Raw genomic sequence first — 27,255 nt, 5'->3', positions numbered from 1 at the left:
TTGGTTCAAGGTCTTGAATAATTTTAATTTAGTTTTAGCTTATTTCAATTTTTACTTAATTATTGACAAACACAAGTAATGAGAATGACACCACAAGGTCCAATTGAGATATGAGAACAATATAACATCATACATCTATTAAATAAGTGAGTAGCAGAGGAGGATGGCACCATAAATTTACCAAACAAGGAGATAATGCAGGAACAAAATATTGATAGCAGAAACAAACTATTGATAAGACCAAACAAGTCTTTAACTTTTTTGCTAACTTTAGTCAGATAACCAGCATAGCAAAATTCACATCTATAGAAACTCACATAAGCTCCTTCCTCATAGAGCATGTGTGATAAAATAAATGGGTACTGTGTCTTTAAGTGAAAGTGAAAAAGTATTAAGCCAATGAATGTCGTTTTAAATTGTTGCATATACTGGAGGTTATGATCTTTCAATGTTTGACGTTTATAGAAGCAGGTAACTCGCATACTGAAGGTATGCCAGCTTTGTGGATTCATCACCCAGCACCCATCTCTGTGCAGACATGAATTAAACAAATACCTTGACTGTGTGTGGATTGGCTTCTTGTACACTGGGTAGAATCTATATTTGGGACAGCATCCCCATTTGGTCAGATTTAACTAGCTAGCCTCAGCTGTTTCAAACAAAACTATAGGCAATGTAACGTTTCTCAGTAGAGCAGCTACCAGTATCACTCCATGAACATTAATTTCAGTTCAGGTAAACCTCCTATGTCTACATTCATCGGCCCTCAAGCAGCATAAAACATCTAAATTGAACTGAACTTATCCAAAGATCATTTTCATTCACAAAAATTTAAAATCCTCCTTATTCAAGAGACTCCAGAACTTACGTGTGTGGACCAGAAGAGTGCCCTACTGAGTCAGACAAAACACAAGCTGAACATGACATTTTCATCTTTCATTAAAAATTGGAATGCAACATATATATTTTAACAACTTTATTAACATAGTCAAGCAGTGATTGGCATCCACATCTATTATGTCACATTATACAAATGTAGATACAAAATTACTACAGTACAATATATATTCTCTGCATAATTAAAAATATTTGGTGGCCCCAAAAACTCTAAAATTCAGCAGCTTATCAAAAATTAAAACAATATTCTATTTAAAATGAAGTTCTGTTAGCAAATAGGCAGACTTCAAGAAATATCACTCAATTTAGTAGTTTGAAAGGTTGCAGGATGTTTGAAGGATACATTCCAACATTGTGGCAGACAGAAACATCAATTTTAAAGCTTTCAAGAAAAACTCATACAACCTAAGTTGTCAGCAGAAAGATCAGTCATCTTTAATTTTAAATTATTTTCTATACTTCATCCAAATGAAAATTTTAGAAGCGCTCAGTATTAGTAAGTCAGTCATACATAGCTACCTATTTCTTCCCATGAAAAAATAAAGTATTATACTGAAGATTTCAACAGCCAAAGAAACCTGCTTATACTCATCTTTTTTTCTAATCACTTTCCCACAAAGATCACCTAGATCTTCTCAGTTTTGTTATTCACCCAAAGGAAGGAATTAGATACCTTAGGTGAAAGTAGCACAATAGAACCAGCTTATAGAAACGTGATATACTATAAGCACTGAATTCTTTGAGATGTGGACTTGACTTACTTAAAAAGTATAGTGTAACACCAGACAAGGATCCAACTTTTATAGAGACATTTTAACTGCCCTCACAAATACATTCAAGTAAGTATCCTTATTATTTTAGGAGTATACTCTACAAGGCAAGCAGCATGAGTACTCACCTCAGAGTTTTCCATTTAAACTAATTATCCAAAACTGGCTTGCTCCGACCATTATGTGGAAAGAGCAAACATGTGTCAGACAAAAAAAGTAAACTGATAGTGGAAGTCATTCTGCTGAATGCATAGGTGAGTGAAATACACAGCTACTGATCAAGCTTTACTTACTCAAGATTAAGTTCCTGGAAATATGTAATATATCACAAATATGTATGCAAACTACATCAGCATCTACCTGAAGTAACTGCAGGATGTTTTGCAATTTACAAGTCATTTCACTGTAGAGCTTAACCTTTATCTAAGATTAAAAGTTACTCTTTAGACCCTATGTAGAAGCTTTATGCATTTATGCTCATGAAAGAGAGAGCATCAAAGCAATTAGTGTTAATTTGCAACTTCTTTCCTTGACAAAATCTGAAAGAAAATATTTCTAACACAATGTTACATTTAAAGCATTTTTCAAGAAATATTTCAGTTTGAATATGGATGCATTCTCCCCAAGGGAAGAATATTTTTGCACTTTTATCTGTTAATACATTCAATATGAATAAAATAGGCGAAGCAAAGGTCATTATTGTCCAACAGTAGAAGGTTAATTTAGAGTAAGTTTAAGACAGAGGAGCTCCATAATATGAAATACATAAACTGATATAATTAAGACACATTTTTATAAGCATGTGTTCTGAACAAAATGAGTATTCACCTGAGATAAAGCTAGTATTTGAATATTTCTAATTAGCAATGAGTTTCACTTGAGTAAAACTACTTGAGGCTTTAAAATATACATTTTATTATACAATATATGCAGTATAAGTAATCAAAATTGACACTTACATAAAAGTCCTAAAAAAAACCCCACCAAATCCACAATGTATAATTAATTCTAGTTACAAAACTTATGCTGCTTCATAACTTTAAAAAATTATAATTATTATAAATTTTAAAATAATTCTTCCAAAACCAATCTTTTGAGTACAAGCTTTAAGGAGCAATAAACAAAAGCATAAGAATTAGCTCATTAAAATTTCAATATATACATATTCACCAATTTAGAAAATAATCAAGCTTTGGAAAAAAATTGTTTCCTGAATGTATAAAGAAAAAAAATTAGTATTGAACATATAATTTCACAGCAATTTAGAACTGCTAAAGATGCATTTTATAAGGATTTTAAATACCCTTTCTGTTATCAGCTTAGGTTGATCAGCAGCTTTTCTTCACTCTGAATCCTTCAAAAAGGTAAACTTAAAACAGGAGAAAGACATAAAAACAGTAAACACTGACCTCCTGAGGCTCCTACAACAAAACTATTCAAGTAGAAAATCAACACCATTACTTAGCAGCAGCTATTTTTGTAGCTTAGCAGACTAACAGCACTTTATTCAGTGTGTAAGGAGCAAATGAAGCAGTACTTTTAGCATGCCAAGAGGCAGAAACATTGGAATGTAACAAACTCACAATTCTACCAATATAAACGTTCAGTCAACATTCAAGAACTGTCAAGCCTACACTACAGGAATTGAAATGCTTTTTATTTATCCTATGATGCAATAATTGAATTATAACTGTTAATGCTTATTCAGAACTTTTCTTGCCTCAGATTAGACCCTAAATGGCTTCTGCAAATCTCTGCACTATATTATGCATTAGAAATATAGTTTATTTGCTTTAAAATAAACCACAAGGGAAGTTACTGATACAACAGACTATTTTGTCAGTACTGTTTATTTCTGCCTTAATTATTTTCTTTGCTTTTATACCAGATCAGTTCATATCTGTATGACTACCTACTAAAATACTATGTACAAAAGCGGTATCCTGAGGAAATGTGAGGTGAAGTGGGTGTATTTGGTTAAAGGGGCTTTCTGAAATTTAAACAGTTTAGTTAAAGCCAGATTCTAGCTGTAATGCTACAGTATTATTTAGGTAGGTTTTCTATTCTACAATTTGTTTTAATGTCATTTCTCTGAAACTCTTCCCTAATGTTCAAATGCACTCAAAACTATAGCCAATTTGTGTCTAAAATAAGATCCTACTGGTTATTTTTCTTCTTCCAAAATTGATTTCAAAGTGTTTTTAGTGACTAAAACTCTTATGAATTTTCTTCAGTGCTATTAGTTAAGAAAGATTTTTGTATTTGCTACTAAATTTGAAAGGAAATTATCACATGTAAATTTGACCAAATTGAATACATACTATGTATTAGCATTAGTGAATGTACTTCATACAGTACATGTTCAAACTATTCTTCAGGCATAATCCATTCATATTTGCAAAGCCATAAAAAGCAAAAAAGGATGGGATGGAGAGCGGGACACATTTAAAATGTGCATGTAAACACCCCGTCCCCCAACTCTTAAAACAGCATAACAGCATTTATAAGTCCACAGTCGTACAGCTCAAACTTCAGTGCAATGGCTAAATCATTTAACACTCAAAGAACAGAACCATACAAAGACCAGCAAGTTCTTAAAAAATACCACACAACTTCAAACAAACAAACAAAAAAAAACCACAAAAAAACCATAAAACACCAAAAAAACCCAAAACCCAAACTGTTATCCAATATCCAATTTTGCAATGCAAAGGTGAGAAAAGAAATCTATAAAAAGGCTGTTATGGCTTAGTTTTGTTTTGCAGGTTAATTATGCAGCACTTGAAAAATGGAAAGGTGCGGTTTCACCTCTGACCAGCACAGTTAAGTCTCTCAATTTTCCTTTACCATCATGGGATACTCTTTAGGCAATCTAAATAGAGACTTGCCATTTTCAGATAAACACAAGATCAAGTTTACCAGTTAGGATTTCACATTCACAGTACATAAGAAAATACACATTGAAAGAATAGTAAAGGATTACCTTAACAAAGATTTATTCACAGGAATACATGTAAGTAGAGAAAAAAAAGAAAAAAAAATCAACAGAAAAGCTAAACAAATGAAATGAAAAGGATCCAAACCAACTTTCACTCTTTAGCTTTAAACTTGCACCCTTGTGCATTTAATTATATCACAAAGGGCCACCAAAACGTGCCAATACATTAGATACCCTGCATTACATCCACTAACTTAAACATTTCTAAGATCATGCTGTGAAACAAAATTAAGCATAAAAGGTAATACATTGAGTGGGAATAAACACAAATATAGCAATTATCATCAACTTCTACAATTGTCTTTATGTGCGAATTAACATTTATGCAGCCTTTAACGGGTCTTACCTTGTAACTCATTTTTAAAGATTCTGCTAAAAATCACTAGCATATAACCATGCAGAAAGCACATCACACTGACAGCACAGAGGCAAATATTTTGCACAGTTATATTAGCTTTCCACATTGTGCAGGTTACACACAATACAATATGAATCTTAATCTTAACAGATCCTAAAAAGGTATTTTAAGGCCTAATTGTTAACTAAATACTTTATAACTAAAAAAGAATTTTAACTGCAGGGCTATATTGAATTGGTAAACTGCAACATAAGACTGGTGCCACATAGGTAAATGTATACCAATTTCACTCTATGTGATGCAAGCATGCTACTTTCCCACTAATTTTAATTACCTCTGATCACTATGAGCCAGAATGCATGCCTGAATCTTAAACTGCATGTTAAGAATAATGCCTTACTCTAGAAATTAAAGCTAATTAATTTCAACAACCAAATGATGCTATTTTAATTTTTTTAAATGCAAAAATTAAGATGCGAATCTTTCCTTTGATTTGTCCCTCCCCTTACCCCAAAAATGAAAGGAGTGACTCATTTGTAGCTTGAAGGTTACTTCATTTTTTCCAGCTTAACCTCTATTAATTTTCGACGGGGTTTCTATATTGTACACTGCAAGTGCCTGCTCCTAATACTGACACAAGCTGCATTTTAACTGTATTAATTTAATTTGAGTTATTCATTAACATGCAAATTATCTAGGAGTCCCATTAAGCAGGATGAAATAATGTAGAAAATTCTTACTTTAAAAAAAACCATAAAAGAAAAAAGAAAGCCTTTTACTGTCTGTGACGGCCATTTGTAAGTTTCCTTTATTGTGCGTAAAATAGTTTTCCTCTTTATGTATCCCTATGGTTCAATTATATGGTTTCTTATTTTGGTACAATTTCCCACAATAATCCAGAATGTGCTGTTTTGTTAATAGACTTTTTTTTTCTTCTTCACATCCACTGCAGACTTGTAATAGGAGACTATTTCCAAAGGCTCCTGATTGATGTTAAAACATTTCCCAACATCGACTTAACACAGTGACAGCAACACCTCCCTCCCACCCCTCCCAGTAGGGTTGGGACTGTACTGTATTCCCTACTGGTTTACCCTTCCCCCCAGTAAAGGGTAACATTTTCCCTGGGTGCAGAGTCTCCCTCATAGTCTCCCAGACTGAAGGACCTGTAAAAGGAAAAGATAGAGGTATAGTTAAATCTTATCTTAAACCTTAACTGACAGATCAGTGCATAAACAAAGAGTTTTTGCCTTTTTTAAGTGGTAGGTTCCAACCTTTAATGTAAAAACAAATTTAAGCCTAGATTTTCCCTTTTAAAAAAAGAGCTCATTTGTACCAAATAAATTAATGAAGCAACACCATATACTTTAAAGCTAGACTGACACTTCCACTATTGTGCCTTAGATTTAAGATGAAAGCAGTCCTATATATTCTAACAAGTTTGTGTCTTTTTAGTACAAGATTATGAGGTAGTTTGAGAAAGAATATTAAACATACCTTCTACTAACCTAACAATTTCACTTTTAGGTAGATTAAACAAGATATTTTGTACTGAGGAGACACTATGACTGAGACTAATTGCCAATTTTACCACTTTGGAATCCTCTCCACTAGGATGAAAAACCCACTTATTTCAGAACTAAAATTCCCTAACTTATAAATATGCAAATGCTTGAAAATGGTTTATTTTAAAATCCATTGTTCAGATAAAAATGTAATTCAATTTCTTATGTCACTGACTGACAAATCTTAGGCTGACTTTTAAATAGTTGTCCATTGAACAATAAAACAGAATTGCATGATTCACTCACATAATTTCAGTACAGAAATTCTAGAGCAAATATCAAATTTATATAAAGACTGAATGAATAAACTTAATTTGCCCTCTTTTTCTGGGTAGTATAATAATCTCTTCACAGTATCACACTACATGTGGAAAGCTTGATTTATACATTGTGAACAAACAGCATACAAAGTAAGGTGGTATAAGAATAAAAGTATTCTAGAGGGCATAATCACTGTTCTTTTCTGAAGTTGAATCATTCTCCAGACAGAACTACAACAATTGTGAATTGGTGCATAAAGTGGAACATGGAAATATTAAACGTATCAGCATGCACAAAACATCAATGTCTGCAGTCAGGAAAGTTACAGATTACATACAATACCAGGCCTGCTGACACCTGACAGAATGCATTTTTCTCAGAGGGGAAAAAAGGTTTTTGCACTGGAGTTAGTGGGGCTCATTGACAGAGCTTTAACTAGACTGAAATGGGGAAAGGGACAAAACCAGGCTTGCCATAGATGATCAGTGGGATGGCATACCCAAATCTGAGGGACTGAGTGTCAGTGAGATTCTTCAATCTGCCACACGAGGTATCAGCTACAATGAACCACACTTGAAATGTTTCTGTACCAATGCACACAGCATGAGGAACAAGCAAGAGGAGCTCAAAGCCTTGGCCCAGTCCCTGAGGTATGGTATCATTTTGTCCTAGTTTTGGCCAGGACAGGGGTAATTTTTTACAGTAGCCAGCAGGGGGGCATGGCCAGACCCTAATGTTATTTGATACAATCTCACCTCACTTGTGAAGACCTCACTTGTGAGGGGAGTAGGGTAGGGACTCGCTCTCTCCTTTCCAGTGGCACTCTCACCTTTCCATCAAATCCATGTCTCTCCAAATTGGAGACAAGGATGTCATACAGAACAGTGTCAAATGCTTTGCATAAGTCCAGGTAGATGATGTCATTTGTTCTGCCCCATTCAGCAATGCTGTAGCATTACTCTGGGAGTTAATGAAAAACACCCCAAGGACAACAGTCATGGATCACAGCCAGCACGGCTTCATGAGGGAAAAGTCCTGCTTGTCAAACTTAATTTCCTCTTACAACAAGATAATCCACATAGTTGACCAAGAGAAGTTTGTTCAGGATTTTTGTAAAGTTTTTGATATTCTCTCACAGTATCTTTCTGGACAAAATGTCCAGCACACAGCTGGATAAACACATCATGCAACGGGTGAGCAACTGGCTCATGGGTTGGGCACAAAGAGTAATAGTAAATGGGATTACATCAGGCTGATGACCAGTGACTAGTGGGGTTCCACAGGGCTTCATCTTAGACTCATTTCTCTTCAACATCTTGATAAATGACTTGGACGCAAGACTTGAAGGGATACTAAGTAAGATTGCTGATGACACTAAACTGGGAGGGCCTATTGAATCCCTCGAGGGCAGAGAGGCTCTGCAGAGAGACCTTGACAAATGAGAGGGCTGGGCAATCACCAACCGTATGGAGTTTAACAAAGAAAAGTGCCACATTCTGCACCTCGGAAGAGGCAACCTGTGGGACACATATTGAGAAAGTAAGAAAATTACAGCCTGAAAAATATTCCAGGCTGGAGCTTTTCAGCTCTGTTCCCAGCCGATAAGCTGGGCCAGCTCAAGGCTAGGGAGAATTTCTCCCAGGGTGATAATTTGGTCAAAATAAAGAGGAATTAATAACAAAGATAGAACACCTGTTGTGTGTGTGACCAGGCCCTGGGAATGGGGTGTCTTCTCTCTGAACCAATCACCTTTTCTCTACTCTTGGAGTTACGAGTCATGCTATAAAACCAAGTGTGTTTCTGAATAAACTTGTCTCTTTCTTCCTGTCATGAAAGATGACCATGTAGCTGTGCATCTTATTTCTGCCGCACTTAAAGGGTTAAAACCCCATTCCACAGCTACATTTGGAGGTTCACCGAGTGCTTGATCTCGGGACCTTTGCCGACAAGGGCACCGAAGAATTCGGGCCCCGAAGCCTGCAAAACCGGGACAGACCCAGCGAGTCTGTCAATAACCGGGGCTGCGCTCAGGGCTGAGCTTTGTCTAGCCGGAGCCGTGCCAGGAGCAGGCTGGAATACCCAGAAAACCAGGACACCGGACCCTGGGGCTAGGACCGGACCCGTGACGACGGCCGGGACCGAAAGAGCCATCTGGGAAGATCGTGGATCCTCACCCGGCTGCAGCGGGACGGGACATCCCACGGAATTCATCGGCACTGCCTCCATCACAGAGGTAACGGGAGCACCTTTGCTCCAGAACTATTGTTTAGCTCGCTTTAGGCAGCGAAAACCCCAGGATTACCCCCGGGAGGACCGGACCGCAGGGCATTGCGACCGGCTCCGGGAGCGGAGCGTCGGAAGCCGCGGGCCGGGTCGGGGCAGCCCGGCACGAACCACGCAGCAGTGCGGGGCTCTGCGGAGCTGAGCCGCCCAGCACGGGACAGTGAAGGCCCTGCGGAGCGCTGCGGAGCCGTGCGGCGCACAGCGCCCGGCACCCAGCACCGACGGTCGGCGGAGCCCGCGCGGGGAGACCGCGCGGACCCATCGGCGAAACGGAAATCCGGACGGCTGAGGTACTCTCTGGTTCCCTGTCCCCGGCTAAGCAATTAGTTGGGAAAGCAGTTAGATAATGGGGAACCGCTTAACTAAGCAAGAGGAATCTGTCCTCTCCATTTGGAAAGGGGTCCTAGAGAATTTGGAAGCCCCAATTCCAGACAGAGATTTGATCGCCGTATTGGCATGGGCAAAACAACATGGGTTTTCTGATGATCCCAAAGAAGCCTTTTCCTTAGAATCATGGAGGCAGCTAGGGGATCGTTTATGGGGTGCCCTTCTAGCCACAGATACTTCAGTATCCCCTTTGCTAACCACCTGGGGACTCATTAATCGAGTCATGATAGGGGGTGCGCGGGAAATGGGGAACGAGATGTCCGAGGACCAGGAGATGGAAAATTCCCCCCCCCCCCCCCCACGCGCCCTGCCTGGATGTTCCGCAGGCAGGTATTCCCCACGAAATTTTGCCCCCCTGCCAAACTACCCATCGCCAAAAAGTTTCTCTCCGCCGGTGTATTCCTCCCCAGATGACTATATCCAGCCGAAATACTCCTCCCCCGCATTTTTAGGGAGATTGGGTTCTGAAAGAGGGAGCCGGGCTGATCGTTCGTTTCCGTCGGGCTCACAGCCCTCAACCCCCCCCCTTTTCGCAACGCACGGGGTCCGGACAGTCAGCACTCAGCCAGCTGTCTGACCGTCCCACGGCCCCCTCGCCGGCTGGGCCAGCATGTCTGTCGACCATTCCGACAGATCTGATGAACCTGATCACAGCCCTGATCACAGAACAAGTTATGCAGACTGTGCATGTAACACTGGAAAAATTCACAGCCACTCAGGCGGGCGCGGCGGCGGCAGCGCCCGAAATACCGCGGGGCGGTGCGGGCGCGGGGCCGGGGGTGTCCGGAGATGGTTTCTTCCTGGCGGCTGCGCCTGTGGGTGGTGCGGCGGCGAGCCCCTCTGGCGCGGCCCCCCCTCCGCTCCTGGCGTGCTCAGAGGGGGCTCCCCTGTCGCCTACGGGCCCGCCCGCAGGGGCGGAGCAGGTGGCGTCGGCTGCAGAGGTGGAGGCAGTGCTGCCCGCCCCCTCCTCGGTGATGTCGCAGCCTGGCCCGCCTCTGGAGGTGCAGCCACAGCAGCCCGCCCCAGCGATGGGCGGGGCTGTGACGTCTGACGTGCCGCCCCCCCCAGCCCAAGGGGCGGGGGCAACTCCCCCCTCCCCTGCCGGGCCGACACCCTCGCTCTCGGAGAGAGGGGTGGTGCTGGCCCGACCTTTCACGATGACGTCGGAACCCGACCCGCTTGCTGCTGAGAGGGGGACGCGAGCACCCTTCCCCAGCCCGGGGATGGTGCCGGCTCCTCCCTTCTCGCTGGTATCAGAGCCTGGCTCCTTCGTGGGGCCTGGGTCTCCGCCCTCTTTCTCTGCCCCGGCAGAGAAGGGGCTGTTTTCTCTTTCCCCTTCAGCCTCATCATTCATTCGCCAAGAAAAGACGACCTTTTCTTCGGATTTGCTGACCCCAGCACCGATCTCATCGACCAGAAGAGACCTGTCTGTCTGTCCGGTCTCAGAGGGACCCTTCTCGCCTCTCCACCGTGCCGCATCGCTCCAGCCCTGTGCTGACAGCAGCAACAACCCTGTTCTCGTTTCGAAAGGGGGAGGGGCTGGGTCTCGGTCCATTCTTGGGGTGGGCATGGGGAAAGGGAATTCTCAGGCAGATGTTTCTGTGCTTGAGTCAATTTCTGCAGGAGAATTCCTAACAATTTGCATGAATGACAGTCAAATGGGAGAAGCACAGGTTTTTCCTATGGCTGTTGCTGTCTCAAATGCAGAACAGAAAAATTCTGTTGCTGTCTCCAAGGCAGGACAGAGAAATTGGAAAAAGAGAAAAAGAAATCAAAATAGTCCTGTTCTTGTGAATCACCTTTGCCTCCTTACAGGCTTTGGATGAGACACATCTGGGTTTCTACTGTGACCCGCAAGAAACGCTTACTCTGTCCTGTGCCAGCAGAAGCAGAATGCGGTCACTATTCAGTTTCCATGCTGCACAACAAACCAAACACCAACGGGATGATCCCTCTACATGTGGGGAATGGACATTCATCTGTTTATTAAGCTGTTGATATATGTTTGGGTGAAATAGTCACAGTTTTCACTATTGTATTAGTATAATCACTTAGTGGTGAATTGTTTTACTTCACTTAGTGATGGGATTTAGGCAGAGAAAAGACACCAAACGCTTGGCACTCAAATATCCTCAGGTCTTTGGGTTGTGTTTGTTTTTCCTGGCTCTGCTGGGGAGCACAAACACTTCTCTCTTCCTTTTTTAATATATTTCGGAAGGGGGACCTGTGGGACACATATTGAGAAAGTAAGAAAATTACAGCCTGAAAAATATTCCAGGCTGGAGCTTTTCAGCTCTGTTCCCAGCCGATAAGCTGGGCCAGCTCAAGGCTAGGGAGAATTTCTCCCAGGGTGATAGTTTGGTCAAAATAAAGAGGAATTAATAACAAAGATAGAACACCTGTTGTGTGTGTGACCAGGCCCTGGGAATGGGGTGTCTCAACCAATCACCTTTTCTCTACTCTTGGAGTTGCGAGTCATGCTATAAAACCAAGTGTGTTTCTGAATAAACTTGTCTCTTTCTTCCTGTCATGAAAGATGACCATGTAGCTGTGCATCTTATTTCTGCCGCATTTAAAGGGTTAAAACCCCTTTCCACGGCTACAGCAACCCTGCATGTACAGACAAACAGGAGAACAAGAGGCTGGAGAGCAGCACCGTGGAAAGGGATCTGGGGGTCCTGGTTGATGGAAAGTTGGATGTGAGTCAGCAGTGCCCTGGCAGCCAGGAGGGCCAACCGTGTCCTGGGGTGCATCAGACACAGCATCGCCAGCTGGGCAAGGGAGGAAATTGTTCCACTCTGCTCTGCACTGGGGCAGCCTCACCTTGAGTGCTGTGTGCAGTTTTGGGCACCACAATATAAGAAAGATATAAAGCTATTAGAGAGAGTCCAAAGAAGACAGTGAAGGGTCTAGAGGGGAAGCCATACAAGGAGTGGCTGAGGTCACTTGGCTTGTTCAGCCTGGAGGAGACTGAGGGTAGACCTCATTGCAGTCTACAGCTTCCTCATGAGGGGAAGAGAAGGGGCAGGCACTGATCTCTTCTCTCTAGTGACCAGTGACAGGACCCAAGGGAATGGCATGAAGCTGTGCCACAGGAGGTTTAGGGTGGATATTTGGAAAAGGTTCTTCACCCAGAGGGTGGTTGGGCTCCCCAGGGAAGTGGTCACAGCACCAACCCTGACAGAGTTCAAGAAGTGTCTAATTCATAAGTCATAAGGGAGCCTGTTACTTTAGTATGATGGCTTGAGGATTATAATAATAATTTTGCTTATTAAACCTAAACAGGCACTTTGTTACACCTACATTTCCAACCTTATCTTGATACACTACTGTGTGTATGGAAAGGTAGCTGCTCCAATATATCTGAAAAATTTTAGTCTAGTGAATTAATTATGTTTCATATAATGTAAACAGGGAGGAAGACTTGTTATACAGCTCTGTTTAGAAAGGAAAATTCGTGTGCTTACCTCTAATTATGGGACTGCAGCCACAGTGCATAAGGTTAAACTCCATAGTAAGCTCCAAGGCGCTCTTTTAAGGGAAGAGGAAACTGGTCAGAGAAACGTCTCCAGTTCTCATCCCCAACTTGATTTTTAAATCCATGAAGAATCTACAAATGAGAGGGAAGAGGGAAATCAAGATAATCAATAAACAGTAGATTCATGATCATTATTTACTAGCAGCATATGCAGTAAGCCATAAACTGCTGGATTCTGCATCTGTCCATTTGAATTTCTCAGTTTAATATTTAAATGTTACTAAGAGAAAAAGGAAGTCCAGGAAACTTCCTAGCCTGGTTTGGCCTTTGGACTACTACTCATTGCTTGTCCTCCATGCAAGTGGCAATGAAGTCACAAAGCGTAGTTCAAGGGTGATCAAAAGACACTTTAAGCCCTTGGGATGGTTGGTGAGGGAAGGAGGATCACAGGTTATATTTTCCTCTGTTTTTCTAGGTGCAGAGAGTGACACTTAAAAACATAGATGGACCCAGTCTACTAATGCATGGCTCAGTGACTGGTGTTACTGCCAAAATTTTGGTTTCTTTGATAATGGGATGGCCTACATGGCACTGGGCTTGCTGGATTCAGATGAGATTAATCTTTCTCAAAGGAGGAAGGGGGTCTTGGGTCAAGAGCTAGCGGGGCTTATTGACAGGGCTTTAAACTAGATATGATGGGGGAGGGGGGCATCATCAGGTTTAAGTGATAAGGTGTGGGATGGCATGCCATCTCACTCATAGCAGATAGATGCCAGAGACAGCAAGAGATGCCCAGAGCCTGAAGAAGGATCAAAGGTTAGCAGGAGAGAACCTGAAGGGCAGCACAAAGGAATTTCAGCCACTCAAGACAGGAAGTCAGCTTCAGCCAGGGCCCAACATAAATGCCTCTATGCCAATGCACGCAGCATGGGGAACAAACAGGAGGAGAAAGACTATAATCTTATTGGCATCACAGAGATGTGGTGGGATGTTTCCTATGACTGGACTTCTGGAATGGAAGGATACAGGCTCTTTAGGGAGATGAGGAGAGTATGTTGCCCTCTATGCCAATGACCATCTAGAGTGCATGGAGCTCTGCCTGGGGATGGATGAGGAGTTGACTGAGAGCTTCTGAGTCAGGATTAAAAGGATGGCAAGGACAGGTGACATTATAGTGGGGGTCTTCTACAGGCCATTCAACCAGGAAGACTGAGCTGATGAGATTTCTCCAGACAGATAGGAGTTGCCTCACGTTCACAAGCCCTGGTCCTCATGGGGGACTTCAACCACCCTGACATCTGTTGGAGGACCGACACAGCTGGGCACAGGAAATCCATAAGGTTCCTGGAATGTGCTAATGACAACTTCCTTCTCCAAGTGAAAGAGGAGTCCATGAGGAGAGGTGCTATGCTGGACCTTGTTCTCACCAACAAGCAGGGGCCGGTGGGGAATATGAAGCTCAAGGGCAGCCTTGGCTGCAGTGACTATGGAATGGTGGAGTTCAAGACCCTTGAGGCAGCAAGGAAGGTACACAACAAGCTCACTACCCTGGATTTCAGGAGAACTGACTGGCCTTTTCAGGGATCTGCTTGGTAGAGTGCTGTGGGATAGAGCCCTGGAGGGAAGAGGGGCCCAAGAGAGCTGGATGATATTCAATGATTGTCTCCTCCAGACTCAAGAGCAATGCATTCCAACAGAGGAAATCAGGGAAGAACACCTGTGTGGATGAAGAAGGAACTCCTGGACAGACTTAAACACAAACAGATGGCCTACAGAGAGTGGAAGCAGGGAAAGGTAGCCTGGGAGGAATACAGAGAGATTGTCCAGTCAGGGATCAAGTTAGGATAGCTAAAGCCCTGATAGAATTAAACCTGGCCAAGGACATCAAGGGTAACAAAAAAAGCTTCTTTAGGTACATCAGAGATAAAGGAAAAACTGGGGGAAATTTGGGTCCTCTCAGGAAGGATACAGGAGACCTGGTTACCCAGGACATGGAGAAGGCTGAGGTACTCAATGACTTTTTTTGTCTCAGTCTTCACCAACAAGTGTTCCAGATACACTGTTCAAGTTGCAGAAGATGAAAGCAGGGATTTCTAGCTGCTAGGTTAGGGTATTGACCCTTTAGATTGGGGGGAAATAAGACACAGCTACATGGTCCCTCTCAGGACAGGAAAGAGAGACAAGTTTAGTCTAAAAAACACACTGCTTAAGTACAGTCTTCCGAAACTCCAAAGACAGGATAAAGCTGATTGGTGCAGAGAGAAGACACTTCTTTCCCAGGCCTGGTCACACACAGAAACAGGTGTCTTATCTTGTTAGTAATTCCTCTCTATTTTGACCAAGTTATCATCCTGGGAGAAAATCTCCCTGAGTGAAGCTGAACCAGCTTATCAGCCTGGGAACAGAGCTGAGAAGCTCCGGTCTGGAAGATTTTCCAGGCTGTAATTTTCCTAGCTCTCTTAAGTGAGTGTCCACAGGGATCAAGACCGAGTTTGAAACCATTTAAGGTACCTTAAGGTGCGCAAGTCCATGGAACCTGACGAGATACATTCACTGGTCCTGAGGGAACTGGCCAAGGAAGTGGCTAAGTCACTATCCCATCATATTTAAGAAGTCATGGCAGTCCAGCGAAGTTTCCCCTGACTGGAAAAGGGGACACATAAGCCCCATTTTTAAAAAGGGAAATAAGGAAATCCCAGGGAACTACAGGCCAGTCAGTCTCACCTCTGTGCCAGTCAGAGTCATGGAGTAGATCCTCCTGGAAACTATGCTAATGCACATGAAAAATAAGGTGGTGAATGCTGACAGCCACCATGGCTTCACCAAAAGCAAAACAAGCCTGAAAAATTTGGTGGTCTTATATGATGAGGTTACAGTAGTGGTGGATGAGGGAAGAGCAACTGACATCATCTACCTGGACTTGTGCAAAGCATTTGACACTGTCGCGCATCACATCTTGGGCTCTAAACTGAAGAGACATGGATTTGATGGGTGGACAACTCTGGATAAGGAATTGGCTGGATGGTCACACTCAAAGTATGGTCAATAGCTCAATATCCAAGTGGAGATGAGTGACAAGTGGTGTCCTCAGGGGTCAGTGTTGGGACCAGCACTGTTTAACATCTGTGTCAGTGACATGGTCAGTGGGATTGAGTGCACCTTCAGCGAGCTTGTCAATGACACCGAGCTGTGTGGTGGGGTAGACACATTGGAGGGAAGAGATGGCATCCAGAGGGACCTGGACAGGCTTGAAAGGTGGGTCTGTGTGAACCTCATTAAATTCAACAAGTCCAAGTCCCATTGCCCATGGGAATCACATGAGGTTTAATAAGAACAAGTTCTGGTGCTGCACCTGGGTCAGGTCAACCCCTGGTATCAACACAGGCTGGGGGATGAACACATTGCGAGGAGCCCTGCCAAGAAGGACTTGGGGATGCTGTTGGATGAGAGGCTGGACATGAGCTGGCAATGTGTGCTTGCAGCACAGAAAGCCAATTGTATTCTGGCTACATCAAGAGGTGTGACCAGCAGGTCAAGGGAAGGGATTCTGACCCTCTGCTCTGGTGAGACCCCATCTGGAGTATTGCATCCAACTCTGGGGTCTCCAGCACAGGAAGGACATGGACCTGTTGGAGCGAGTCCAGAGGAGGCCATCAAGATGATTAGAGGGACGGCACATCTCTCCTACAAAGACATGCTGAGAGAGCTGGGGTTGTTCAGCCTGGAAAAGAGAAGGCTTTGGGGTGACGTAATTGCAGCCTTCCAGTACCTGAAGAAAGATAGAGAGGGACTTTATACAAGTTGTGTTTGTGGACAAAAACCTTGACATGACTCCGCAATATGCACTTGCAGCCCAGATAGCAGCTGTATCCTGGGCTGCATCCAAAGCAGCGTGGCCAGCAGGTGGAGAGAGGGGATTCTTCCCTTGTACTCCTCTCTCCTGAGACCCCACCTGAGTATTGCATGCAACTCTGGGGTCCTCAACACAAGAAAGATGTTTACCTGTTGGAGCGAGTCCAGAGGAGGCCACTAATCTGATCAGAGGACTGGAGCCCCTCTTCTATGAAGACAGGCTGAGAGAGCTGGGGTTGTTCAGTCTGGAGAAGTGAAGGCCCCAAGGAGACCTTAGAGCACCTTCCAGTACCTAAAGGGGGCTTATAAGAAAGGTGGAGAGGGACTTTTCACAAGGCCATGGAGTGATAGGACAAGGGGGAATGACTTCAAATTGAAAGAGGGCAGGTTTAGATTAGATGCTGTGAAGGTGGTGAGACACTGGAACAGGTTGCCCAGAAAGGTTGAGGACTCCCTATCCCTGGAGGTGTTCAAGGCCAGGTTGGATGGAGCATTGGTCTAGTGAAAGGTGTTTCTGGCTGTGGTGGTGGGTTGGAACTAGATGATCTTAAAGGTCCCTTTCAACCCAAACTTTTTTGTGATTCTATGATTCTAATGTTTTTCTTAAAGGAAAAACCCCAACATTTCAGTTAAGGGTGACATATACAATATAGCTACTCACACAGATTAGCATAAAATATATAAATACATATTCTATATAAATATAAATATACATATGTGTGTATGTAGTTTTAATGACTATGGTGACAACCTAGAGTTAGGCTAAACATTTTGTCAATTGACACAGTTTATATGTTAAGATTACTGAGTTCACATTTATTTTTTTAAACCTGTAATATGTTCTGGGAGGAAAGCTGAGCCAGAACCACAGCCAGGATTTGACAGAATGAATGCCTGTCAACTTCTTGCAAAAAACAAAAGTATCCTGTGAGACCTGTGTTTTTTCCATGGAACCTGTAGAAAAGTGTTACTAAAAAGGAAGCTATTAAAATCTTTTGTGTTTTGAAAGAACAGGGATACACAGCATAAGAGATGAAAAAAAAATCAAATCTATAGGTTTCAGTCTGGAACCTCTAATGTAATCAATTAACTGAAAGCTACAAAAATTGAATGACACTGTCAACAAGGTCTTAGTATTTTAGCTCCTCTTAATAGAAAATAATGCAGTCTCTAAAGTTTTGTTTTTCTTTTTTAACCTCAAGGGCACTCAATTGTGGAACAGTCTATCATGAAAACATCCTCACAAAAAAGGCAATGTCAAAGTTCATGATACCGAGTTCACCCTCAACACAACTTTCTCAAGCAGAGCTGTTCTTAAACAGCATGTAGCAATAATATTAGTGTCACAAGTTAATTTACCGCTTTTTTCCCTGAAAGAGACCTTCCACAGACAGATTCACCTCTCTTTCCTAACCCAGAGTCTGATTTGCCAGCTGCCAAGAAGCTACCAAAAAATCTAAGAATGTTCAGGTACAACAAAAGGAGCACTTTTTAAAAAGTATCTTACAGGACAATTTTAGCAACTGAGCTTCAGTTAGAGTATTCAGATATCTTGCTTTTATAAAACGTGATACAATTAGGGTATATATCAGATCTCAACACTGTCAGCTCATGCACCTTTGCTCTTGGAAGGAGTATTTTCTCTCTTAGCTCTAGTGCTCCAAAAGCAACAAACCCACCCTGGCAAAACCCAAACACTATCCACTATCAAGAGAAAGACTAGGGGAATTACAAATTTTTTCTCTTATTATTTCTAAATGGCATAATTATTGTTGGAAAATATGTAACTGGACTACAATAATCATGTATTCAACTAACATAAAAACTCATTCCAATGAGGAAGTAATCTAAAAAATTTGTATGCCATCACTTGAAGAAAGCTTTGTCTCTGTCCTTGCTTGGCAAAAATCACAAAAATACACTTTAAAAAGCAAGGATGTCCTTATGCCAAGTGACCAAGAAACAGTGTGTCTACTTTGAATGCATTAGATCCCACGTGGATATCCTGGAAAGAATCTGAAAAAGAGGAGCATAGCTTATTGAAGCAAGTATTGAATGCTGAAGGACGGGGACAGAAACATGTACTGAAATTGCTTTGGACAACCATCACAGACAGCATCCTGGACTTTCTTTTAAGCTTGTATTTCTTGTTTCCTTATGCTGGTGCTAGAATACTCACAGCCATGCATTTCCTGACCCTGATATTCCTTTGAAGCTTCTCAGATATTTGGTCTTCTAACTAGGACAGTGAGATTTTTGTCTTTGATACTCAAGATGGGATTCCAATGTTCTAGTCCGTTCTGATGCACACACTTGGCATTATTGAAGAGGAAGTGCCAATATATTGGCCCACAATCCAAGTATGTACTTAGAAATATGTTCCGTTTTATCTTTGAGGACCATTAACTTTTGACATACCTCCTCCCTAAAACTAGAGATTTCACTTTACAACATATGAGGAAAGCCACACTGCTGAACAATAACAGCATCTGTGCATGAAACTGAAAAAAGTTTATTTTGTTCTGGTTTTTAACTGAAGACACTAGTGCATAAACACAATATATTACTTTCTGTCTCTGTGTGTTTTGTTTATTTTACACAAGGAAAACAGTCATTTTGCTTAAATTCTGTTAACACTTTGTCTAGGGATGCATTCTTGGCTATCTCTGTACATAAGTTTCTTGAAGACTTGCTTATCCAAGAGGAATTCCGAGGATGGTTAAGCAGTCCCAAAAATTATTTTCAGCTGGAGCAAGATAAACAGATCAGGATACTACTGGAAGATTTTCCATTTTCAATTTTCTACATATTTCTAAAAAAATTAAATTCTTCCTGGGGGGGAAGGGTCTTAAACCACACAGATTTCATTTTCTAAAAAAGAAAAAAAATGGGAAAAAAGAGTTTCCTATGTGGTATAAACCCCCTGTTCTTCCAAATGCAGCCAAAACATAGTAGGCTGGACATTATAAAAATATAGGCTAAAAAAATCAGATTTTTATGATATTTTGTTTGAAAATTTATGACTGCAAGAAAGCCTTCATGACCACAAATACAGTAAATGCTAATAATGGAAATAGAAAACAAGGAAAAAAAGGATCCAAAAATAACCACAGTTCAGATCTACTGTCATACTAGAAACATTACCTTACAGAACATGTCTCGGAGATCATCTTTTGGGTTAATCCACGATGCAACAGCATCACAAAAAAAAATAAAGTCCTATAAGATTAAACAATCACATAGGTTAGGAACCTCACATTTATAGGTCTGAAAACAATGCCCAATGTTTGTTCTATGAACTATGCAGGGTATCTGATCCTAATTCACAACGGCTTTTAGTTTTATGCCTTTATTTTCTAGTTAATTCAGACAATAATGGTAAGCTATTTTATGTTTAAGTATATGGAAATGGAAATAGAAAGAGCTGAATGTAGGAATATCTTTGTTTAATAGGATTTTTATTAAATTGAACCACAGTTAAAAACACCCCAAACCAACAAACAAACACCTCCTGCCCTCCCACACCACACTTGTCTAATTCTTTCAGTACACATTACAAGTTTGAGAACCAATCATCTTAATAACAATCAACAAACTCAGGATCACACTTGCAACTTAGTCTCGTGTATTTTCAGTTGGGGAAAAAGCTGTTGTATTTTTTGAAGCAGAGCCAGAAGTTGTTTCTGGGATACACAGAACGTGTACATCTTCAAAACTAAAGCCACCCCAAAACCACTATTTTGCGTTACATCCTACTATACCATTAAAACATCAGTCTTAATGATGAAGTTGATAATGCACATTTTTGGGTAAGAACTGAGGATAACAACTACATAGGAGGAGAGCTGGGATAATGAAGAGAGTCCTTAATTGCTCCCTCCATTTAAGTTGTATGAAAGAACAGACAGCAGAAGAGGGAAATGCTAAGTACAAGATAGGGGATAAGTGAAATGAATTGAAAAATTCAAAACAAGATAGAGATTCAATTCTTGCATTTCAGGGAGGAGGATTCCAGGCAGAGGAGAGGGAAATTCACCTTTATTTTCCTCTTAGAAAATATTACCTTCACACAGCTTTACCTTGGAGCTGCACAGACTAAAGAGCAAATCATATTCTGTTCTTAAGATGTAAAATTTATTTTAAAGGGATGCATTTCCCTTGTCATATTGACTATTTAAGCAATATATCCAAAGTTGAAAGAGAATCTTCCCTGCCCGAGTTTTAATAATGAAGGGGTGGTTATTGTTTTTGTTCTGTTTCTTTTTTTAAAAGCCTAGATTGTATCTGAAAAATAGGTCTCAGTATGTCAGCTTTTGCCTTGTATTTTCATATATATCATCAACATAAAAAGACTGATAGAAATATAAAAATACAGTTAATCAAAGTTAATTATTGACATATTCCTTGAAAGTAAAAGACAAAAAATGAATTTAACAATGCTGTCTTTTCCTTTCCATAAGTGATAATTACTGAAGCATAAATCCTGAAGTATCATATGTATAATTTGAAATATAAACATTTTGGTCTCCTTGATGCCTAAGAAGAAGTTACAGCACATACTACTGGGAATCGACATCAAGCTAAATTTTTTCATACTCCATATACAGCTTTCACTAAATTTCACATGTGCAAAGAAAAAAGAAGTTAAGATATATTTATGTATCTTACTTGGACTACTCCACTGGGGTTGACTGAGATCATGGTACATATCCCACGGAACGCTGAATCCTTTTCCTCATTGTCTCTTATGTTTCGCAGAGAAGTGCACCTAGTAATTTGGAGAGCAAAACTTAACTAATTCTATTACTTTTTCATTCAATCAAGTCAGGACTAGATGACAGCATTTGATGGAATAAGTCACACTGATAAGATTATCTGAAACACTATTTTGACCACTAAGAAAGATATTTGTTGCACTCTGTATTTACTAGTATATTACCATTAGGTATCATCTACAGAATCTTACTTTCCTGTTGCAGTATATACAGTTAGAAAGTGTGACCTGTATTCCATTAAATACAAAATAAACACATGTATAAAATAATTATAGAAACTATCATTATTAGAAGAGGAAAATATAATACTATTGTGATATGAATTATGTCAGATATCACTTAAAGAACAATTATTTAACCTTTACAGCAGCAAGCAAGCTATTTTATACATAACAAGTATAGAAATATATTCCTTACAGCAATTCAAGCCTCAGACTGAATTTTAAGTAAAGTAATGCACAGTTTAAATTTTAGAGTATTTGCATGCATTGTATAATCATTCTTGTGGCTTTTAAAATGCTCTTTCATAATCAAGCTTTAACACACAAGCATGTGACAATCTTATCCCATGCATAAATTAGTCGTTAGCCACAACATAAAGAATACATGACAGTGCTACTAAAAACTCACAAACCTGATAGGACAAGATTAGTCACATGGTTGGCAATGATTAAGGATTGAGATTTTGTAACCAACTGAAAATATATCTAAAAGTGAGATAGAAGAAAGAAAGAAAGAAAGAAAGAAAGAAAGAAAGAAAGAAAGAAAGAAAGAAAGAGAAAGAAAGAAAAAGAAAGAGAAAGAGAAGAAAAATGAATTAAAAAAAATTTGAATAATACACACCAGGGTCTTATAAACTGCTGTAGCATGGGGGCCACCTCTTGAGGACAAACGTAACCAAGACGACCAATTGTTATTGCTAAGGTAATGTAATCACGGTTATACACCACCAAACGCCAACCAAGACATGAGCAAATGAGGGGGGAGGAGAAAAAATAAAGAAAAACAACAAATAACTCAGAAACAGAAGCCAACAGAATCTGTATATGATAGTAAACATAAGATTTCACCAGTGCTGTTTATTACAACCCCTTGAATAAGAGGCAGCAACATATATGGTATAGTCTCCAGGGTAAAAGAAAAATTAAAGTAAATGAGAGAACACCAAAAAACACAATTTGAAATAAAAAGGCTTTCTGATGTAAGCATTCTGCTCTCTACAGAATCACCTCTTACAGTAAATTTAGCTACTACACACTTCAATGTTTTTAATAATAAGTACTATTATGGATACTATTGATAGAAAGGAATTAACCATTTTCTGTTTTAGCATCAAGTAGTTCTAAATATTTTATTTTTTCAATATTTAGAATTCAAGATTTTAATAGGCCTACTATCAGTAAAAATACATTTATAAACACTTTTACACAGAATGTATTGTTGTCTATCTAATAAACTCTAAATAGATTAAACACTCTCAAAGAGACCCAAATGTTTGCTTTCTTCATAGTCTTGTAGAAAAATTAAAGTGGTTGCTAGCTCATAACAACTGACTGGAGAAAATTAATTTTTTAATCCAAATATTTCTCCTATTCAGAAAAACTTCCTCATAAAAGTTGTATAATAATCTGACTTCTGATACAAAAGTATAAAGACAAATAAAAAAGTAAAACTGCTTCTCTGAATGATTAGGTATTGTGGTCCTTTGTTCTAAGGGCCAGTCTGAAGATAATATCATGCAAGTATGTTTTAGTGGTGTTAGCTCAATTCACAAAAGATTAATCTTTAGAAAAAAGAAAAGGTGGGAAATAATGTATCATGCTTACTTGAAGCAAAATACATGAATAATACTAAAATCCAGCAGATTTATATGAAGCAGAGAAAAGAAACCTATGTTCAAGGGACATACTATGCAACACTAACTAACAGGCATTTGTGAACAGTTTCATGAAACATGCAATAAAGCAGATGATACTTTCTCCAATTGTCCTAGGGTGATGTTATGGTGTTTGTATCTCCAATCGTGTGTTCTGATTATGTTTGGTATTATGTCCTGTGCTTTCAGGACTGACTCTGAAAGTGAAGCTTTGTTTTGTCTTGTTATCAGCCGGCTCACCTCCCCCATGGTCTATGTTTAGGAGAGGTTTTAGCTCGGCTTGCTTGCTTGCTTGCCTGCTCGCTCGCTTCTGCCTCTTTTTCTTTCCTTCGCTTTGCCCTTGCTTTTGCTTATTAGTTAGTTCAGCTAGGCAGTCCAACTTTTTCCCTGGACTGTTTTCTTTTCCACCCCGTCCCCTCCCTCTCCTGGATACCATCTGAACCTGTTCTGGACGGGGACCTGGGAAACCCCAAGAAACACCGGGAGTCTACACTCTGTCACCTGCAGCAGTCATTCCCCAGCGCCAGAGACTGATAACTGGGCGACCACTCGCCGGAGAGACTGAGTTTGTCATCCCTTCTGAACGGTGAAAGAGTTGTTTTTTTTGTCAGCTGGTGTTGTTTTTTTCTTGTGCTGGGGAGTGTTTTGCTTGTTAAATAAACAGGTTTTTTTCCCACTCTTCTCTGAGGAAATTCTTCCCGAACCCGGTGGTGGGGGAGGGAGTCGTGGGGTTTGCTGTCTGGGGGCTCCTTCTGGAGGTTTTCCCCCAAATTTGCCCTAAACCAGGACACCAATAAAAGTTTAGTGTAGGATACACTAGTGGTTTGAAATGTACCCATTCCATGAAAGCTACATCTCACTGGTAATGTACTATTTTGCCCAGACATTACTTGATTTCAAAATTTCAGCAGATCTAACATAAAACTGCATTTGAAGTGATACTTTCAAATGAAAGGGCACTTTTAGGGTTTATCTGTAAATTCTCACAGGTAGAGTCTGTATGAGGAATAGTAATTTCTGTCAAAGGTTAACTTTTTGGCATGTACTCATTATTTTCTATGCAATTATTTTACTTAAGCCGATCTCATATGTTTCCATAACAGAAGTGTTTTCATAGCTCATTACATAACAACCTACAGTACAAAACAATACTCTTGTGCATACCGATGGCATGTAGCACGATATCCCACAACAAACTTATAATTACATCACACTCAACATTTATTTGAAGTTATGCATCTGCATTTAAAGTAACTATTAAGATACTAAAAAAAGTCCGTGTTTGGATGCCTAAAAAAATTTAACAGTGATGGAAGCAACCTTTTAGGTACTGGATGTTTCTCAGATACAGATATTACATATCCATCAATGCAGACAAAGGGAGTTGGGGGCAAGGAGTAAGAAAATTTATATTGCTATACTATTCCATGGTACATTTCATAACAAGCAATTAGCATGAAAATTATCTTTTCAAAAAGCGGTACCTATAATATGCCAGACAACTAGGCAATTTTTCCTTCAAGTTCACCATCCATACTAAATGAGGAGATGGGGTGTGGAGAATACTGAAGGAAAAATATGCATAGAAAGAAATCCCAATTTATGTCATACTTAGCTCAAGCCCAAATGTAACTAGCACTGAATTTGCATCATTTTCAAGTATGTCCAGTATAATGACTAAGCTATCATTTTTCTTACAAGACAGATTTCAAACAGAAAAAAATAAAAAAATTCTCAATTAGCAAAATACAAAACCTGAAACCTGTTAAATTATTAATAAAGTTTTGCTGAAGTATGGAAGGTGCTCTTCATACCAGAACATGCCCTCTACAAATGCAAAAAACAAGCCTCAGAAATTCCAGTTCAATAAGGCATTTGGGGAGTGCTTCCAATTTGGAAGGCAAAGCATCTGGCCAGAACATAGAAACATACATGCCACTGTTAAGACTTTTTTTCAGAAATTTGTTATTAAGTGACCAGGTAATAGAAATTATACATAATTTCAGTTATGTTGTGGTAAAACTGCCATCACAGATGTAGATTTTTGTGTATATTACTACAAATTAATGTTAAAAAAGTGCATTATTATAAATTCAAAGAGTTCATTATTTGTTATATATATGCCAATTACATTTGTTTCAAACACTAGACATATACATACAGTACACATGAAAGGACATGCATATATTAAAATCAATGTAAAGTCACGAACTCTTTAAGTGTTACTGCATACATCTGTCATATTGTATACATAATTAAAATTGGAAGAATACTTAAATAGATGATAAATATAATATGCTATAAAGGTGAGAAAGCAATAACTTTAATAATCTCCATATATGATAGATGTTTTTCTGCAAGACTGAGACTTGTAAAAGTTTCTGCAAAACAGTTGCTTTTGCTTATAAAAGTCAAATATATAGCAATAAACTAAGTTCTATTCAAATTTTTTAAATCATTGTAGAAAAAAAAATAATTCCCTTCACCATAAATGATTGAGTTTTTGGATACCTGTGTTCTCTAACAATGTCTTTGGTGTGTTGGGTCTGTTAATTATTTCTACAAGCTGGTGCAACACCATTGGAATATAATGCTGCATCTCTATACCTGAAACAGCCAAAAAAAAAACCATTCAGAAGAAAATGACCATTAATATACATAATCTATTTAGATCTGGTACATCAAACTTACTGTCAAAGACAAGAATGTAAAACTGAATTTAATTTTTTAACATGAAAGCATCACTAGAAATAAAAAACAATCCACAACCCAAACAAGCCATTCTAAATACGCAAATATTAAAAAAAAAATCTTACCCATTTGGATGGAGATTTCTCCAATCGCCCAGGTTGCATTGTTACACACAGAAATGAATTCAGGGTTTAGGTTTGTTCCCAAAATGGGCATGAAATCAGCTAGAAAGAACATTTTAAAATCTCATCACACAATACAACCATTTTGTTGCATTACTGTAAGATCACAAGGAGAGGGAGTTTAAAAAAAAATCATGTAAGCATATTTAAATTCTTGTAAAGCATTACACTTGAATTAACAAGATCTGCATTTTTGCTATATATCAGATTAATCTGGATGATACAATCTAAGCAGATCAATGCAAATCCTTTCAAACTATGATTTAAAAATATTTCTAATAGATTTTACATTTATGTAACTCTAGAAACCTTTTTTATCCCTTTCCCAGGAGTAGGGAAAGAAAAGCACACCTGGATAGCCATGTATTCAGCTGTGCTAAAAAAAATATTACCAAACACCTCTCCCCAAGACAAACACCCCCTTCAGCAACAAAAACAAAAAACACCAAACACAACACCAAGCCCCCCCAAAAAACCCCAGCAGCCAAAAACAATGAAGTCTAGAAAGCAAATTCCAGCCTTGATTAAAATGATAGATGTTATAATCTCTTTGTGACTAATATTGCACTAAAATTTAAATTCCAAGCATTAATAGATTCTAGTAAAGCAAGAAACCTACAAAGCAACTGTTCTAATTAAAGTCTAAGTACATCTGTTTTGCTGTATTCCAGCAAAATGGGAGGAATGTTACATTATAAAAGTCAAGCAACAAAATGAACTTTTGCACTGTCTGCAAAAAGAACAACACGTCTTAAACATACAGTTTAAAGGAGAAAAGACTACAGACCCTTGATGATAAAGGAAAACTAAAATCTACAACACCATGACAAGGTAACCCACAGAAAAGGGAACTTAACAATGGCTAAACCAGCTTCCTACCAG

The 27,255-nt window shown here is 39.7% G+C and overlaps 1 protein-coding gene across 7 annotated transcripts in view; it reads right to left on the bottom strand.

The window, feature by feature from the left end:
* Window positions 1-961: 961 nt before the first annotated feature.
* Window positions 962-27,255, bottom strand: part of LOC148220323 (transportin-1-like) — a 143,553-nt gene continuing 117,259 nt past the window's right edge. For 2 of the 7 annotated variants that reach the window (XR_015798843.1, XR_015798844.1), the window contains exons 20-27: window positions 26,317-26,415; window positions 26,012-26,107; window positions 22,468-22,543; window positions 21,518-21,617; window positions 19,994-20,068; window positions 17,000-17,151; window positions 12,987-13,129; window positions 962-6,189 (exon numbers count right to left, since the gene is read on the bottom strand). Coding sequence is in view for 2 of the 7 variants with exons in the window: in XM_088155465.1 (XP_088011591.1) it covers window positions 13,022-13,129; window positions 19,994-20,068; window positions 21,518-21,617; window positions 22,468-22,543; window positions 26,012-26,107; window positions 26,317-26,415 (554 nt within the window). In the remaining 5 variants the exon portion in view is untranslated. Of the gene's footprint in view, window positions 6,190-11,098; window positions 11,744-12,986; window positions 13,130-16,999; window positions 17,152-19,993; window positions 20,069-21,517; window positions 21,618-22,258; window positions 22,332-22,467; window positions 22,544-26,011; window positions 26,108-26,316; window positions 26,416-27,255 lie in introns of those variants that run through there. The other 5 variants (XR_015798845.1, XM_088155465.1, XM_088155466.1 and 2 more) reach the window with 5 other exon arrangements.

This window comes from Sturnus vulgaris, chromosome W, assembly GCF_052056855.1.
Source record: "Sturnus vulgaris isolate bStuVul1 chromosome W, bStuVul1.hap1, whole genome shotgun sequence".
NCBI lineage: Eukaryota > Metazoa > Chordata > Aves > Passeriformes > Sturnidae > Sturnus > Sturnus vulgaris.
The sequence above is the reverse complement of the archived record's forward strand: the minus strand, read 5'-3'. Positions and strand labels throughout refer to the sequence as shown.